The 14,772-nt window shown below is 46.2% G+C and overlaps 1 protein-coding gene across 2 annotated transcripts in view; it reads right to left on the reverse strand.

Annotated features, from left to right (window-relative positions):
• PMP22 (peripheral myelin protein 22) overlaps positions 1 to 9,341 on the reverse strand; it is a 35,705-nt gene extending 26,364 nt beyond the window's left edge. The window contains exons 1-3 of one of the 2 annotated variants that reach the window (XM_055141237.1): positions 9,193 to 9,341; positions 5,139 to 5,238; positions 4,033 to 4,132 (exon numbers count right to left, since the gene is read on the reverse strand). In XM_055141237.1, the coding sequence (XP_054997212.1) occupies positions 4,033 to 4,132; positions 5,139 to 5,216 (178 nt within the window). In that variant the 5' untranslated portion in view covers positions 5,217 to 5,238; positions 9,193 to 9,341. Of the gene's footprint in view, positions 1 to 4,032; positions 4,133 to 5,138; positions 5,239 to 6,486; positions 6,983 to 9,192 lie in introns of those variants that run through there. The other variant, XM_004603888.2, reaches the window with a different exon arrangement.
• Positions 9,342 to 14,772: the final 5,431 nt, after the last annotated feature.

Below are 14,772 nucleotides of genomic sequence, written 5' to 3' on the forward strand. Positions count from 1 at the left end.
TACCTACTTCTAGACTTATTTTTAAAAGAAAAAACCTTCTTATTTATGTTGTTCCTATTTAAATTTGTTCAGTATCATGCAGGCAATCCTCATCCTAACTGGATCACTGGACCGGTAAGTTTCCTGCATCACTGTCCCCTTGACTCAGGTCACATCATTGCTTTGATCGAGCACAATATCTCTGCCTGTTTTTATTTCAATCCTGACCATCCGTTGAAAGATGAATCAAATTCCACCTCCCACATGATACTCTCCCTGCACTTCCTCCACTGAACTCTGGTGCTGGCTACCTACCCCACTCCTTGGTCACTTGGCCTACTCTGCCCTCAAAGTGAGTTATCCCTACACACTTATCTCCTGAGGGTCAAGGTTCTCATTCCTAGGCTAGAGAGACATTCTGTGAAAGCTCATGAGGAAAAAGATCCCATAAGCCTCTGTCATCATCACCTGCAGCAAGGATCAGAATGGAAGTAAACAGTATGTAACTAAATTTATTTACTTAGGGAGGCAAAAAGAGCTGAGAAAGATTTGCAAATAATCTAAATCTACTTGTAATATCATGAATCTGCTGATACCACCTTTAAACTATACTGTAGATACAAACCACTTTGTGGTTAATGTAGTAAGGGAAAACATTAGTAGAAAATTACATGAAGGCAACCCTTGGAGCCAGACAGTTCCATACCCCTATATGAACCGAAACATGCACCTTCAGAGGCTGAAGAGATAATAGCAGGTATGGGGTTTGCCTGGGATGTATCTGAACCAGGTTTGATCTCCAGAACCATATATGGTCCCCTGAGTGCACCAGGAGTGATCCCTCATCCCAGAGTCAGGAGTAAGCCCTGAGCACCACTGGGTGTGGCCTAAAAATAAACCTGAAAAATGTGCACTTTCAGAAAAAAATTGTTGGTCATATAAACTAGTGCATTCTCACATGACACACTGCCAATATCTTCTTCACAAATTGATATCAACAGCAGTTACTTTTTACTATCTAAATAAAAATCATATTTCAAATATTTTAAAATCAACTACAGACAAGACAAAGGTAAAAGATTTGCAACAAACCTGACTGATTTAAGGTATTGTAATTTTTTAATTATAAGTATATATGTATATGTATATGTATATTTATTCCAACTTACTGTTTTCCACAATAATTACTTAAAAATTATAAATATATACCTGCATATATAGATATATATATATACTTAACTTACTGCTTGCCACAATAATTATTAAATCTAAAGAGAAAGCAGAGGAAAGGTTTGGAGATACAGTACGCCGTTTTTCCATTTGACTTTCATGAGACAAAACCAGGTCTTATCCCCAGGAAGGCATATGGTTCCTGAATCCTGCTAGGAATGATCCTTGAACACAGGAGCCAGGAGTAAGCCCTGAGTACAGTGGGTGTGAGAAGGAAAAGATAGGAAGGAAGGAAGGAAGGAAGGAAGGAAGGAAGGAAGGAAGGAAGGAAGGAAGGAAGGAAGGAAGGAAGGAAGGAAGGAAGGAAGGAAGGAAGGAAGGAAGGAAGGAAGGAAGGAAGGAAGGAAGGAAGAAGAGTGGGTCAGAGACTTCACCCCAGTCAGAGCCAAAGTTGCAACATGATTTCTCTGACATCTGACATCTTCTGACATCTAAGTTAGATGTCAGAAGGAATAACTACTACTGGGGAAATGGAAACATCTAAGAAAAAACTTAAGTGCAAGCATGTCTAGGTTGCTTATAGGCATGCCCAGATTTCCTCAAAATACCCTTACTGTAATATCTGGGAAAGTAGTGTGAGCATAAACACATTACATGGTATCCCCATGGAAAATAAGCATGTAGATTTGGAATTTATGCTAAAGATCCCAGTCATTGCAAGTGAACCCAAGAAGCTGAGTCTAACCAAATAGTCAGTTGTGAGATGGTTAAAATAATACTTGTGTCTCTTTGAGATCTGCTGTTCATGTGGCATAACAGCTATCCACTACCACAGAAGGACAGAATACAGGGGGTACCTCTGAATCAAATATTGCCTTCCTTCATGAGACAGTATGAGCACAAATTAGTCTCAGTTCTGTTGAAATCCTGGCAGGTTTCAGAGCTCTCACCAAATCTGCTCCCTTCCAAGCCTGAGTCTAGAATTCCATAGTAGCCAATAAGGTCAAATGCCACTCGTGAACATTCTTCTAAGCAAGCCACAGACCTCATGGAAAGGCCACCGTGGGACTATTACCACATGTGACCACCAGGTGTCAACAGCAAAAAAGAAGCACCAGGGAATTTCAGACCCCAAGTGGGAGACCCAGTGCTATCTGAGATTTGGGAATTAGCAGTGTTCTAGGCACATTCTCAGCACTCGGGACTTTTGGGCCATATGTAATGAAACCTCCAGGATGATTTTTTCATTCATTATCCTTTACATACTCAAGGAAAAGATTAGGGGACTGGTCTTTATTATGTTTTACCCAGGTAAGCAGTATTCTCCATTCTTCGACAATTCTCCCCATATTAGTTACTACATTGCTATTTTAAGCATAGTTATATATGTACATGTATATATGTTATCTTTGTTTTTAAATTATTGGGCAATCTTGGTGAGGGACATCTGGGAAGGAAAATTGAGTGAGGAAACTGGTTTGTATAGCCTGAAGTAAGATTATTTCACTGACTGCTTTAGTGAAGTGGGTATAAATTCATTTCTCTCAGAAATAACATCTTCAATGGGAAGATTTTATTTGTAAGTAGCTACAGAAATATTGAAAGCTGGGTTTATTGGACTTCAAAACTAAGAATGTCCAGAAAGCCCTCTTATACCTACCACCCCTTCCTGAAAAGTAGGAAGAAGGACATTTCTGGAAATGTCCAGACACTGCCACCAAACATCACTGCCAAATAGATCAAAAGTCCCCATGGGATCTGCCTAAGTTTTAGTCATAATACCACTTTATTGCTTATGTGTACAAGATTTTTAACAAAAAAATAAAGTATTATAATAAATGTGCTAAAGATGCCACTCCAAGACATTTCTCCTGGTAAATAAATTCCAACTTCCCCAACTGATGACAGTATTAGTTCCAATGTACATTTGTAAGTTGAAAATATCTTAAATTTTAAAATGCACTTAAAATATATAGCAAACATAGCCTAGACCACCTTGAACATGCTCAGGAAACTTACATTAGCCTATAGTACATGAAATCATCTCCCACAAAGTCTATTTTATAATAAAGAATGGAATATCTTCTGTAATTTAGTGAATACTGTGCTGAAAGTGAAAAACAATGGTTGTTTTGGTTCATACTCTTATGATACACAGCTGAAAGCCCTCTTAGCTGGGCAAATGCTTGAATCATTTGAACAATATTTAATTGCCGGATGAGAGAGGTGTTAAAGTGACAGGGAGGGCCAGCAATTTTCTTCTGAAAAATAAAAAGGATGGTAGAAGTGATTTACTCCTATAATGGCATGACTGACTCATTGCTCCTTGATGCTGTCTCTGGCCAGCATCGAAAGTATTACATACTGCCAGCCTGAAAAAGCTCAGAATCCAGGAACAGATTCTACTGAAGCTAATCACTTTGTCACCAATGTAGCACTATAGCACTGTCGTCCCATTGTTCATCCATTTGCTCCAGCGGGCACCATTAACATCTCCATTGTGAGACTTGTTACTATTTTGGGCATATCGAATATGCCACAGGTAGCTTGCCAGATTCTGCCGTGAGGGCGGAATACTCTCGGTAGCTTGCCGGGCTCTCCGAGAAGGAAGGAGAAATCAGACCCGGGTCGGCCATGTGCAAGGCTAATGCCTACCTGCTGTGCTATACCAATGTAAAGATAAAAATCTCTAAGTGGAAGCTTAGTGGCATCAGTCTGTACAAAGACAAACAAAATCCGAGTTTGGTCAGTGAAACATCTTCTCCCTCCTTTCATCCAGAATTCATGAGCCTCTGTCACATTCCAGCAACAATTATCTACCTCCTATAAGAAACATGATACACAGAAATAAGAACCGGATTGGGGGCAAAACATCAGTCTCACCGTTTGTTGATGTCGAGAAACAGTGGTAGATAGCTTTTGTGGATATGCTACTACAGTTCTGCCAAAGGTCGGTGGCATGGTCATTTCCCTCCATCCAATGCTGGAAAGAAGCAGACATACTTAATTAGTGAAGGAGCACTGAGAGAAGACCAAGGGAAGACAAAGGCAGCTCATTCAACTGTCCAGCTGGCCTAGCCCTGGCTGCCAAAAGTTGCACAGTCAGAGGCTACAGTCAAGCAGGGAGAGGAAAAGGAAAGAACTTTGTAAATGGAGAGTAACCGCACACAGAAAAGTAGAGGTGTGCACAGGAGTAGAAGTGGGTAGGACCCACCCTGACACCCGGCCCCTGCTTGAAAGCAATCTGTCCTCATCTTGGGTGACCACCACCTATATGAGCCCATTTTCTGATTTTTAATCCCTGCCAGTCTGGCAAGATTGCCCCAGGCACAACTAGGATGTTGTAATGTTAGCTTTCCAACGGTAAACCAGTTCACAAACTCCCCGAGGAATCATTCTGTATCAGTCTTTGAAACACAAGAACATTATGGCTGTGACTTGCTTTATATTAAGAAGGTGAAATCATTGTAGTTAAGAAAGTAAGTTTAACATTAAATGTGCTGGATGTGTCATGGTTTTATAACCAAAAAAAAAAAGGTATTTTATGAGCTGCTCATATTAGTTAACGGACAACAAAGGTGCTGTTTCCAGCCCCCAAAAGCAGATCGAGGACTATAAACTCCGGAAAAGTTTATATGTTCCGGAAAAGCCGAATTTAACCTTCCGGTTTCAAGTCCTAGGAGTGTTTTATGAACCAAGCGCCCATCTGACCTATGACATTTGGCGGGGGGAGACGAACTTTCATAAATACTCCATTTCCTTCCTTCAAGAAGTTGCTTTAAGGAAAATGCGAAGCACTCAACAAATGGCTGTCGCCTTGCTCGGGAGAGGCCCAGCCCGGCTCCCCCAGCCCGGTCTGCTTTGCTGGGAACCGAGAGGCGGCAGGCCGCCGGGACTGCAGGCCCGGGGCCGGGGCTGCTCGTCCCCCCCTAGCAGGGGCTCGCGGGCAGCTGGCCCCCGCCCTCCCCGGCCCTGCCCCGCGGACTCACGCTGACGATGGTGGAGACGAACAGCAGCACCAGGACCGCGACGTGCAGGACGATGATGCTCAGCAGCAGGAGCAGCATTCTGGCGGCGGCGGGCTTCTGCCTGCGGGGAGAGCGCGCAGCTGGACGGCGGGCGGGCTGGGGTGCGAGGACCCGCCCGCCCCTGCCGGGCCCCGCGCCTGCCCGCGGCAGCCGGGAGAGGGCAGCAGGCGGCCGTCCAGCCCGCCGGACTCGGGGAAGTCTCCGGAGTGACCGCCCGGGCCGCGGGGGGAGCGCGGGCACGTTCGCGGGCTCAGACAAGTCTCCCGCGGGGGCCCGCGCGCCGACCCCTCGAAGGGGCGCCCTCCGGGCCCCGCCCCGCCTGCCAGGGACCCCCGGAACCCACCGCAGGCCAGCGTAGCGGGGCCGGGAAGGACCGGGAGACTTGGCCGGCCGTACCCTCCCCGCCCTCTGCTCGCCTCCTCAGGCAGCCCCGAGGACCCCGAATAGCCCCGATAAATCGCCTTCGGACCCTCGCGTGCCCGGTTATAAAAGGGTCCATATGCTCCCAGTCTCGATCTCCACAACAGGGCCCCAGATGCCCGAGTCTAGGGGAGCAGTAGAGGGAGGGGGGGCGGTCGAACGCCGGATGCGCTGTAGCCTGTTGGCCCCAGGACGCCCTCTGGTCCAACTTGCGTGCCTTAACTTCCCATCTTAGGGAACTGGAGGCCCGGTGACTTGGCTAGATGATATGTACGCCCCTCCATGAAAGACCGCCACAGCACAGGAGAGCCTTGGCCCAGCAGGACAAAGTTTGAATAGCACAGTTTGAAAGTATCCAATCCCCATTTCTCTCCGGAGCAACGAATTCTAGCAACTACTCAGGGAGACCAAAGCAACGTTTTCATGCGTCTCCCATGACGTTTAACTTAAGCCAAGTTAAACCAAGTTAACTTAAACCAAGTCAGAGCCAGGAAGGAGCAAGAGAATGTCGGATAACTGGCCAGAACCGCGAGACCACCAGAGTCCAGTGTCCCGGGTTGCCACCACAGGTCCTGGTTACCAATGAGGGCCCCTGTTTAGCACCTCTCCAAACTAAGCAAAACTGGCTCCGCCCAGCCCTGTATTCAGACCCCACCACCCGCTTCTCTTAGGGTCTGCAACCCATAGGCATGCAGTTCATCCTGGTCGCTTCGTGCCCAGGGGCAGCGGCTGCAAACAGACTGAGATCCGCTGTCAACTGTGCTGGGGACCAAGGGTCCGAGACCTGGCCAACCCAAAGCCCGCGCCTGCCCAGCGCTTTCTGGCACCATCCAGGAAAATGCCCACGTTTCCGCTGCATCGTCTCCACTTTACAGTCCGAAGCACTTACAGCCCACGGGATAACGGTCCGGGGTCGTCGGAAGGGCCACAGGCAAGAGGCCGGCGCGGCTCCCAGGGTGCTGAGCCCCCACAGCTGCGACTCTGGGCTGCGCGGAGTCGGAGCGGGGCGGGGGCCGGCCTTCTCCTTTAACGGGAACTACGCCCCGTCTGCGTCGCGGCAGTAGGGTGTGTCCCGGGTCAGCGGTGCTAGGAGGCGGGACTCCCCAGGAGAGGACGGAGGGAGGGGGGCCCAGAGATAACCCCGCAGCCCGGAACGCGCTTCGGGTGAAAGGCGGCCCCGGAGAAGCCGCGGCGGCGTCTCCCGGGCAGCGCTCCCGCCCGCCCCGGCTCCGCAGGGCTTGTGGACCCCGAGTGCTGGCCGGTCAGCTGGCCGCTCCGCCTCCTTAGACCCCAGGGGAACAGCCTGGCGGAGGTCGCCTTCGGGGGATCGGCGCGCGAACTGCACCCACTTAGGTGGAACCCCTTTTAGCCCTGCAGGACGGAGCTGCGGCAGGAGACGTCCCCCCTCTCCCCTCTTCCCGGGCCAAGGATTCCCGAGCCCGCCCTGGCGCCTCAGCTGGGGACTGCTGCACCCCACCCCGGGCCCCACTCCCCGCCCTCCCGGCGCTCGGTCTGTGCGGATTCCCTGGAGACTAGGACTGGTCGTGCCGTCGCTGCTTGGGCGGTGATGAAGGCTGAGGATGGAGATTAGCAGGCGCACGGTGCCTTACGGGCTGGCTCCTTCGTAGCCCGAGCGGGGCAGCCCGGAGAGCGCCGGGCTTTGGCTTGGCTTGACTCCCACTCTAGTCTGGCATCCTTGACCCACGGGTGGGTGTTGGCCGTTTATGGTGGAGGAAGAGCAGCCCGGAAATCAGCTAATTCTTCGCTGCCTGGCCATGCTCTGCCCAGTGTCACTGGAAGGGAGGGTAGCCTTTCAGGCGGTGCAGGTGCACCCAGAGGAGACACGGGCTGGGCTCTGATTCATGGACACTCAGCCAGAATGTCGAGATCAAATGACTCTTGTCCACTCACGTAAAAGGTATTCGTGTGCACATGCACACGGACACGCCCTTTGTCCTACTACTGCACTGTAACTCCACATTGTTAGACTATTTGAAAGGAACTGCTTCATATATTGTCTATAGCATATGAATATATTTTAATTAAAATATTTCAAAGTTTTTTCCAGCAATAGTTTTTAAAACCTTATTATCAAAACTTAAAAGAATACTTGTTACTGCTGGTCTGTGAGAGATTGTATGTGTAAATGCTTAGCACTGGGCCTTTTGGCTACGTAAATCTGATTACCTTATGATTCTGGGATGTGAATTCGGAAAACTAGCTCAAGTCCACTGAACTCTGAATTTCTTATTTGAAAATTTTAAAAGTGGAAAGCCTATTTTAAATGGTTGTAATTATTAAAGGAGGCAAAATGGGGCTGGAGAGACAACCCTGCATGATACCAACGTGGATTCTTTTAGGGGGAGGGGAGCTACATTTTGGATGCTCAGATGCTCAGGTCTTACTCCAAGCTCTGTGCTCAGGGATTACTCCTGGGGGGGTCAGAGGTCCCCATAGGTACCAGAGTTTAAACCCAGATTGTCCCACTTTCTAATCCTATATGACCCCAAGAGCTTGGTCAGGAGTGATTCCTGAACGCAGAGCCCAGGAGTACACCCTGAACACTGCTGGGTATGGCCAAGAAAGAAAAAGGGGAGAGAGAAAGTGAGAAAGTGAGAGAAAGTGAGAAAGTGAGAGAAAGTGAGAATGTGAAACATTAAATCATATCTGTAACATAATAAGAAGGGGAGCAGTGCCTATACTAGTTATTGTTATACCACCTTTAGTCCTCACAACAATCCTTCAACCCTGACCACTCTAATCTAGAATAGCTAAATTCTAAAACCTAAAATTCTCATAGGTTAAAAATGTATATGTAGGTATAATAACTAACACAAAGAAGAGAGGTATATTATCTCCTGCCATGGTCATTTTGTAGGTTAGGTTTGCCCTAGGAACTGTCTTACTTAAAGCCTTTCAGACTTTCCTTTGATTTATTCAGCCAGTATTTATGTGGTCACTATATACCTGGTAGTAATGTAAGCAATTCACAAATATCGATATATTTAACAGCAAAAGTTTACCCAAATAAACTTTCAAAGAATAGATAGATAAATGGTAGATAGATAGATAGATAGATAGATAGATAGATAGATAGATAGATAGAATATGCAGTGAAGCACAACTTATTTCTTCCTGTCTTTGGAATCTAATACTTTAATCGATGCACAGATTACACTGTGAGCATATGAACCCTCCGCCTCTGGCTGCTCTGCCTATTTCCTTTCTGCTGACACCCAGTGGTGAAAAACAAAAGACTGACCACACCCAAGGCAGCTTTGGCTCCTCTACAGGTGGAAGATACTCCTAACCGATCTAACTTCACTCCAAGAAGCAAAGATAATCTTGGATTCATTCCCTTCTGGTCTGGATATACTGGATATCCCGGGGTTTCTAGATGCTCTCAGAAGGGAACATACATCCAGCTTTTAAAGAGGATTTTAACAAGCCCCTCATTCTCTGGTCATTCCCAACATAAATATAGTCTCCATCGCAATGCTTTCCATTTGTGGTTTGCAGGAGGTGGGGAATTGGGCAGTTCTCATTAAGGCATAAGAATATACCACCCAGAGGCACAGTTTCCCAGAAAACTCACCAGGCCAAACAGTGTAACCCCTTCTTCCAAGCAGCGTTCTCTGCAATCAAATGCAAGGGATGCAAAGGGAAAGCTCTTTCCAGAGGGCAACAGTGAGCCCAGTGTCTGGCTGTCTCAAAGTGCTGCTATTTCCAATCGGGCTCCTCAAGATGTTCCCTGGTGGTGCTCCGGGCAACTGAAACCAGACCAGGCATCCTTCCAGTTTATTCAGGGGCTGGTCCAATGCTGGGATATGTCATGGTGGCCTGAGAGCTTCTCAGCCTCCATTATTTAAAGTGATAGCACTCAGCTTTATGCCTTTTCCAGAACACAGTAATTCCAAGAAGACTTTTATAACATAGAGAACCTGGATTTTTTTGTTCCATAGGGAGAGAATCTTTGCGTCTTCCCTATTGCCCTAATTCCCAAATCCTCTGATGCTGGACTCAGGTGCTGTTTGCATTACAAATGCTCTCCTGAGGAATAGTAGTTTTCTGGTCCACAGTCCCCTTGCCCACCCCACACCCAGTGTATCCTACAAAAATGAAGTATACTGTGTTACAGACTTATGGGACAGTAATTTATGTGTACATATAGGTTTCATTTGTAATCAGCAACAGCATTTTTTGCACTTCTGTGGAAATCATTCTCAGGACTCATACATGCAAGGCAGGCTGCAAGGCAGGCTGCTGAGTCACATCCCTAGGCTGAAGAACATCATTCTAAGAAGCTCAAACATGGCAGAGAGCATCATTTACAGGATCACCCTCGTAGACCAACATGTCTTTCAGTCACCAAACTAAAATGACTTTGCTCTAATTTGTATCTGGGAAGGGTCTCTGCTCCCTGCGCTCTGTCTTGACCTCTTTACAGATTAGAATCACTGTATCACTGTCATCCCATTGCTCATCGATTTGCTTGAGCGGGTACCAGTAACATCCCCATGTGAGACATCTGTTACTGTTTTTGTCATATCGAATACACCACGGGTAGCTTGCCAGACTCTGCCGTGCGGGTGAGATACTCTCGGTAGCTTGCGAGGCTCTCCAAGAGGGGCGGAAGAATCGAACCTGGATCCGTCACGTGCAAGGCAAATGCCCTACCTGCTGTACTATCTCTCCAGCCCATACAGATTAAGATATTAGAATAAAATCCCGGGAACTGGCTCTCCACCTTTTTTAAGTGCCTTTAATTAATTCTTACTAAACATTGACATTTACAAGTTGACTCAGTTCAGGCAAAAAAAAAAGTTGTTTTTAGAAATTCAAACATGTCAGATAGGAGAAGAACAATCAGAGGTATGGAGAGGTAGACTAATACAAGCATGACATTCTTTAGGCTCTCTTCATGCTCTCAAAAAGAGACTTCTATTCCTAGCTAGTTCTCCTGGAAGGAAGGAAGCTCCCAAAGCAGGGGTTTGGGGTTCTGGAAATTCCTTTATATCTGTGTCCCAATCGGTAGTCCTCTCTGCCAGACACTTTCGTGGGAATCCCCATTCCAAAAGGTATTCAATGTTCCTTTCCCTCTACTGCTCCAAGACAGTATCTTTACAGTCCCAATGAAGCAATTTAGTCTTTCTTTGTTGAGATTATTTAATTTTTTTCCAGAAAAAAAAATCATCCTAGCTTTCTGGCAAGGGGCCAGGTTGGGTGCAATCGTCCTGGATAGTGCTCAGGTATGGTAGTTGGTTTCCTTTCAGCTGCATTCTCCAATCCAGGTGATGCCATGTACAGGATATATGGTTATCAAATTTATGCTTCAATTGGCCAGACAAAGCAGGTGTATGTGTAAGAGAGTGTGGGGTACGGTGCAGCAGAGACACAGAGCAGATGGGGAGGGTGGGTGGGCAATCCCTCAGTCTTCCCATGGCATGGAACGGGGCTGCTATGAGCATGGTTTTCTATTGTCCCAGACAGAAAATGCCTTATTGCGTTCTTGACATCCACCATGCTCAGACTCTGAAGGCTGTATTGCAGAGGCTGCTCTTCCTCAGCCCAGAAACCTGCAGACATCTGAGATTATCTTTAATGAGTGGGGCAGAATGGGTGTGGAAAGGATATCAATCTTTCTTATTTTGCCCTTAGGGGCTCCATAGGCTCCATGTTTGGGACCTGCTCTCCTGGCCATGTGTCCCCTTTTACTCACATACCCCTAATCCCATGCAACCAAGTCCTGAGGAGCTACTAGCTTTGACTATGACTGTGAGCCATGAAACTCTAATGTTCTGAGTAGGTCACTGATGCACCTACTGGCTCTATCCAGCAGGTTCTTCTACACTTATTTCCACTCCCTCAGCCTTCGCACAGTGAAGGAGGAAAATAGCATCCTGACCTTTTATGTCCACATTTTAGGCCACTTCTCAGCCAAATGAGACTCCTTCTCCATGCATTTGTGTTGGAAAGTGTATCCTTAGAGAAACAGGGAACATCTCATTGAGCCACTTGCCATAGTCATGTACAGAATATTAGCCAAATCACATTTTACATCCCCTCATTTTATAGACAGGCAAAAAGAGTAAGGCAGAATTCCAAAGACAATGGTTAAATCACATCAGACTGATTTCAACACCCATGTTTTCATGCTGCTCCATTCAACCACAGCCCCTTGGTAAAAACTCACAACTCACCATATTAACAGTATGGGGCTGAAGTGCTAGCATAATGGCCAGGGCATGTGCCTTGCATGCGTTTGACATGGATTTGATCTCCAGCACCACATATGGTTTCCAAGATCCTGTCAGAAGTGCTCCCTGAGCACAGAGCCAGGAAAAAATCCCTGAGTACTCCTGGGTGTGGCTCAAAATCCAAAAAGCAAAAAAAATTAACAGTAAAAATATTTACTTGGTGGTAATCATGTGCTAGACACCATTGTGAACATTTTGTATATACAAGAATTTTATGAACTAAGTATCGCTGTCATCCTCTTCTATAGAAGGGAAAACTAAGGCACAATAAGAAACAAAGAAATGAGAGGAGATGGATTTGCATTCGATATTCTAGCCAAAGCATTCACACTTTGTTCCCTCTGCTCATGGACATCCTGCCAGGACCTTGATTATGACACCTCTTTGTTATGGTGCTCCACAGACTGTATGTTTCTTTATCTCATCGAAGATACTGACATGTTATACCCATTTACTCACCCACATTCATTGTTTCATTAAAATGGGAAGAAATAAAATGTCTAACAATCGATACTAATTGTGTGAGTCATATGAGTTCTTTCTAGTGTTCTGCCAGAGAGGGCTGCGTCCTCACCCACACAGAAACTGCACAGAACTAGCAGTTAGGTTCCATGGCGCCCTTGCTGCTGCTGTCCTCAAGGCACGGAATCCAAGCAGCCTTTGGAAGCAGGAGGCAGTTCTTTCTTTCCTCACCGTTGCCACTAAAATATCATTTCATCAGTATCTTTATTTGAAAGGAAGACATTGTGACCATTTTTCATGTGAAGAAATTGAGGCTTGGAGAAGTGGCAATGTTCCCTTGAAGAACTAGTGAGAAAACGCCAGGACTGGGACTTGAAACCAGCCCCCTATTTCCAAACCTGCATTTTTTCCATTACACAGACTGCCCAAAGAAAAAGCTGAGGTGAGACTCCACTGGGCTCATCCATTCAATAAGGCTGTCATTAGAGCTTCTGTCTCAGCTGGCATTTGGTGAATATCTGAAAAGTGTTTTCAATACAAATGGAACCTTTCCTTTTAATTGCAGTCAACAGCCAGCGTGGGTGTTCTTGGCAAGATCAGCACACACAGATGGTCTAAAAGGGTTTGCAAAAGTTAGGTTCCTGCTACATTTAGACTCATTTAGAACCTTCTGACCTCTGGTGAGGGTAACTTACTATTGAAAGAGGAAGCAGGGGGAAATGAGGAAGAAAGGAAGGAGAGAAGGAGGGGAGAAAAAAGAAGGATGGAAGGAAGGAAGGAAGGAAGGAAGGAAGGAAGGAAGGAAGGAAGGAAGGAAGGAAGGAAGGAAGGAAGGAAGGAAGGAAGGAAGGAAGGAGGGAGGGAGGGAACGAGGGAGGGAGGTAAAGAAGGAAGGAAGACAAGGAAGGAAGGAAGGAAGGAAGGAAGGAAGGAAGGAAGGAAGGAAGGAAGGAAGGAAGGAAGGAAGGAAGGAAGGGAGGGAGGGAGGGAGGGAGGGAGGGAGGGAGGGAGGGAGGGAGGGAGGGAGGAAGGAAGGAAGGAAGGAAGGAAGGAAGGAAGGAAGGAAGGAAGGAAGGAAGGAAGGAAGGAAGGAAGGAAGGAAGGAAGGAAGGAAGGAGAGAGGGAGGGAGGGAGGGAGGGAGGGAGGGAGGGAGGGAGGGAGGGAGGGAGGAAGGAAGGAAGGAAGGAAGGAAGGAAGGAAGGAAGGAAGGAAGGAAGGAAGGAAGGAAGGAAGGAAGGAAGGAGAGAGGGAGGGAGGGAGGAAGGAGATAAGGGGATGAAGGAGAGAAAAAGTGAAAGGAGAGGAAATTAGGGGAGGAAAAGAGAACAGAAGGGATGAAGGTAGAGGAGAGAAGAGGAAAGGAATGTTGAAGGAGCCAGCTTGATTTTTGTGAGTAGATTCTGCCTGAAATAGGAATTTAAAATTCTTTTATCTGGTAAACTTTAAGTGTTCTCTATGAACAACACAGAAGCCTTTAGAAAGCAGACTAAAGACATACAAACTCAAGATGGCACAGGATCTTTATTACATCTTTAAATTTATGAACTTATCTTTGTATAAATTGTATCTTTAGTTTCTTTGTATGTGTGCATGTGTGTATGTATGTGTGTGTGAGAAAGAGAAAGAGGGAGAGAACCAAATGGAATAAATATATTGCGCCATTGGAATGACAGAAAGTACAAAGTATTCTTTGTTCCCAAATGCACTGTTGCTTACGAAAGCCATAATTCATTGATACAAATGGTAAGAGAAAAATTGTCTCCCTCTAAAATATCATGAGCTGCTAGAGAATAGAGTCAGGAGCAGTGAAGCAAGAGAGGGTCCAGAAATGGTTTGTATTTGAGATTTAAAACTCAGAAACTTTTCTAAGACTCCTCCCAAATGAAATTTTTGCTCTGATCATAGGTGTATGGGGGGAGGGAGCGTTTTCGACACAACATTGGATAGAATGGGTCAAGAATGGATGAATTAGACCCCCTACAAGCCAGACCCAATAACGCCATTAAAAGAAGACTGGCATTGAAGTCTGAGGCTGTTTTTACTAAGGGAGGAGTTTTGCAAAGCAACACTACATTTAGGGCATGCTCGATTCAGGGAACTGAGGCCATTCTATTGTCTCTAGAAAGAAGAGTGAGGAACATACAACCTTGGGGATCAATCTTCATAATGCACTTTGTCTATGTGCATTGTCTGTGCAAATATCTGAGCTGGAGGAATCATAGTCACACTTAAATGAACTAGAGAGCAGATATCTTCTTCATCCCAGAGTCCTTGAACCACCTATCAAGTGTGAAACCTCAGTGCAAGTCAGTGAAGTTTATAGAAAAAGAGGTAGATCATTTGGTGAGTTCAGTGGAACACTGTGAAAGACTTCAAGCATTTTACTGTTCAGTGTTAAGGACAGGAGATATATAATTATGGGGACTTCAGTGGTCTCTGGGTCTTAATGTGGTCC

This window comes from Sorex araneus, chromosome 6, assembly GCF_027595985.1.
Source record: "Sorex araneus isolate mSorAra2 chromosome 6, mSorAra2.pri, whole genome shotgun sequence".
NCBI lineage: Eukaryota > Metazoa > Chordata > Mammalia > Eulipotyphla > Soricidae > Sorex > Sorex araneus.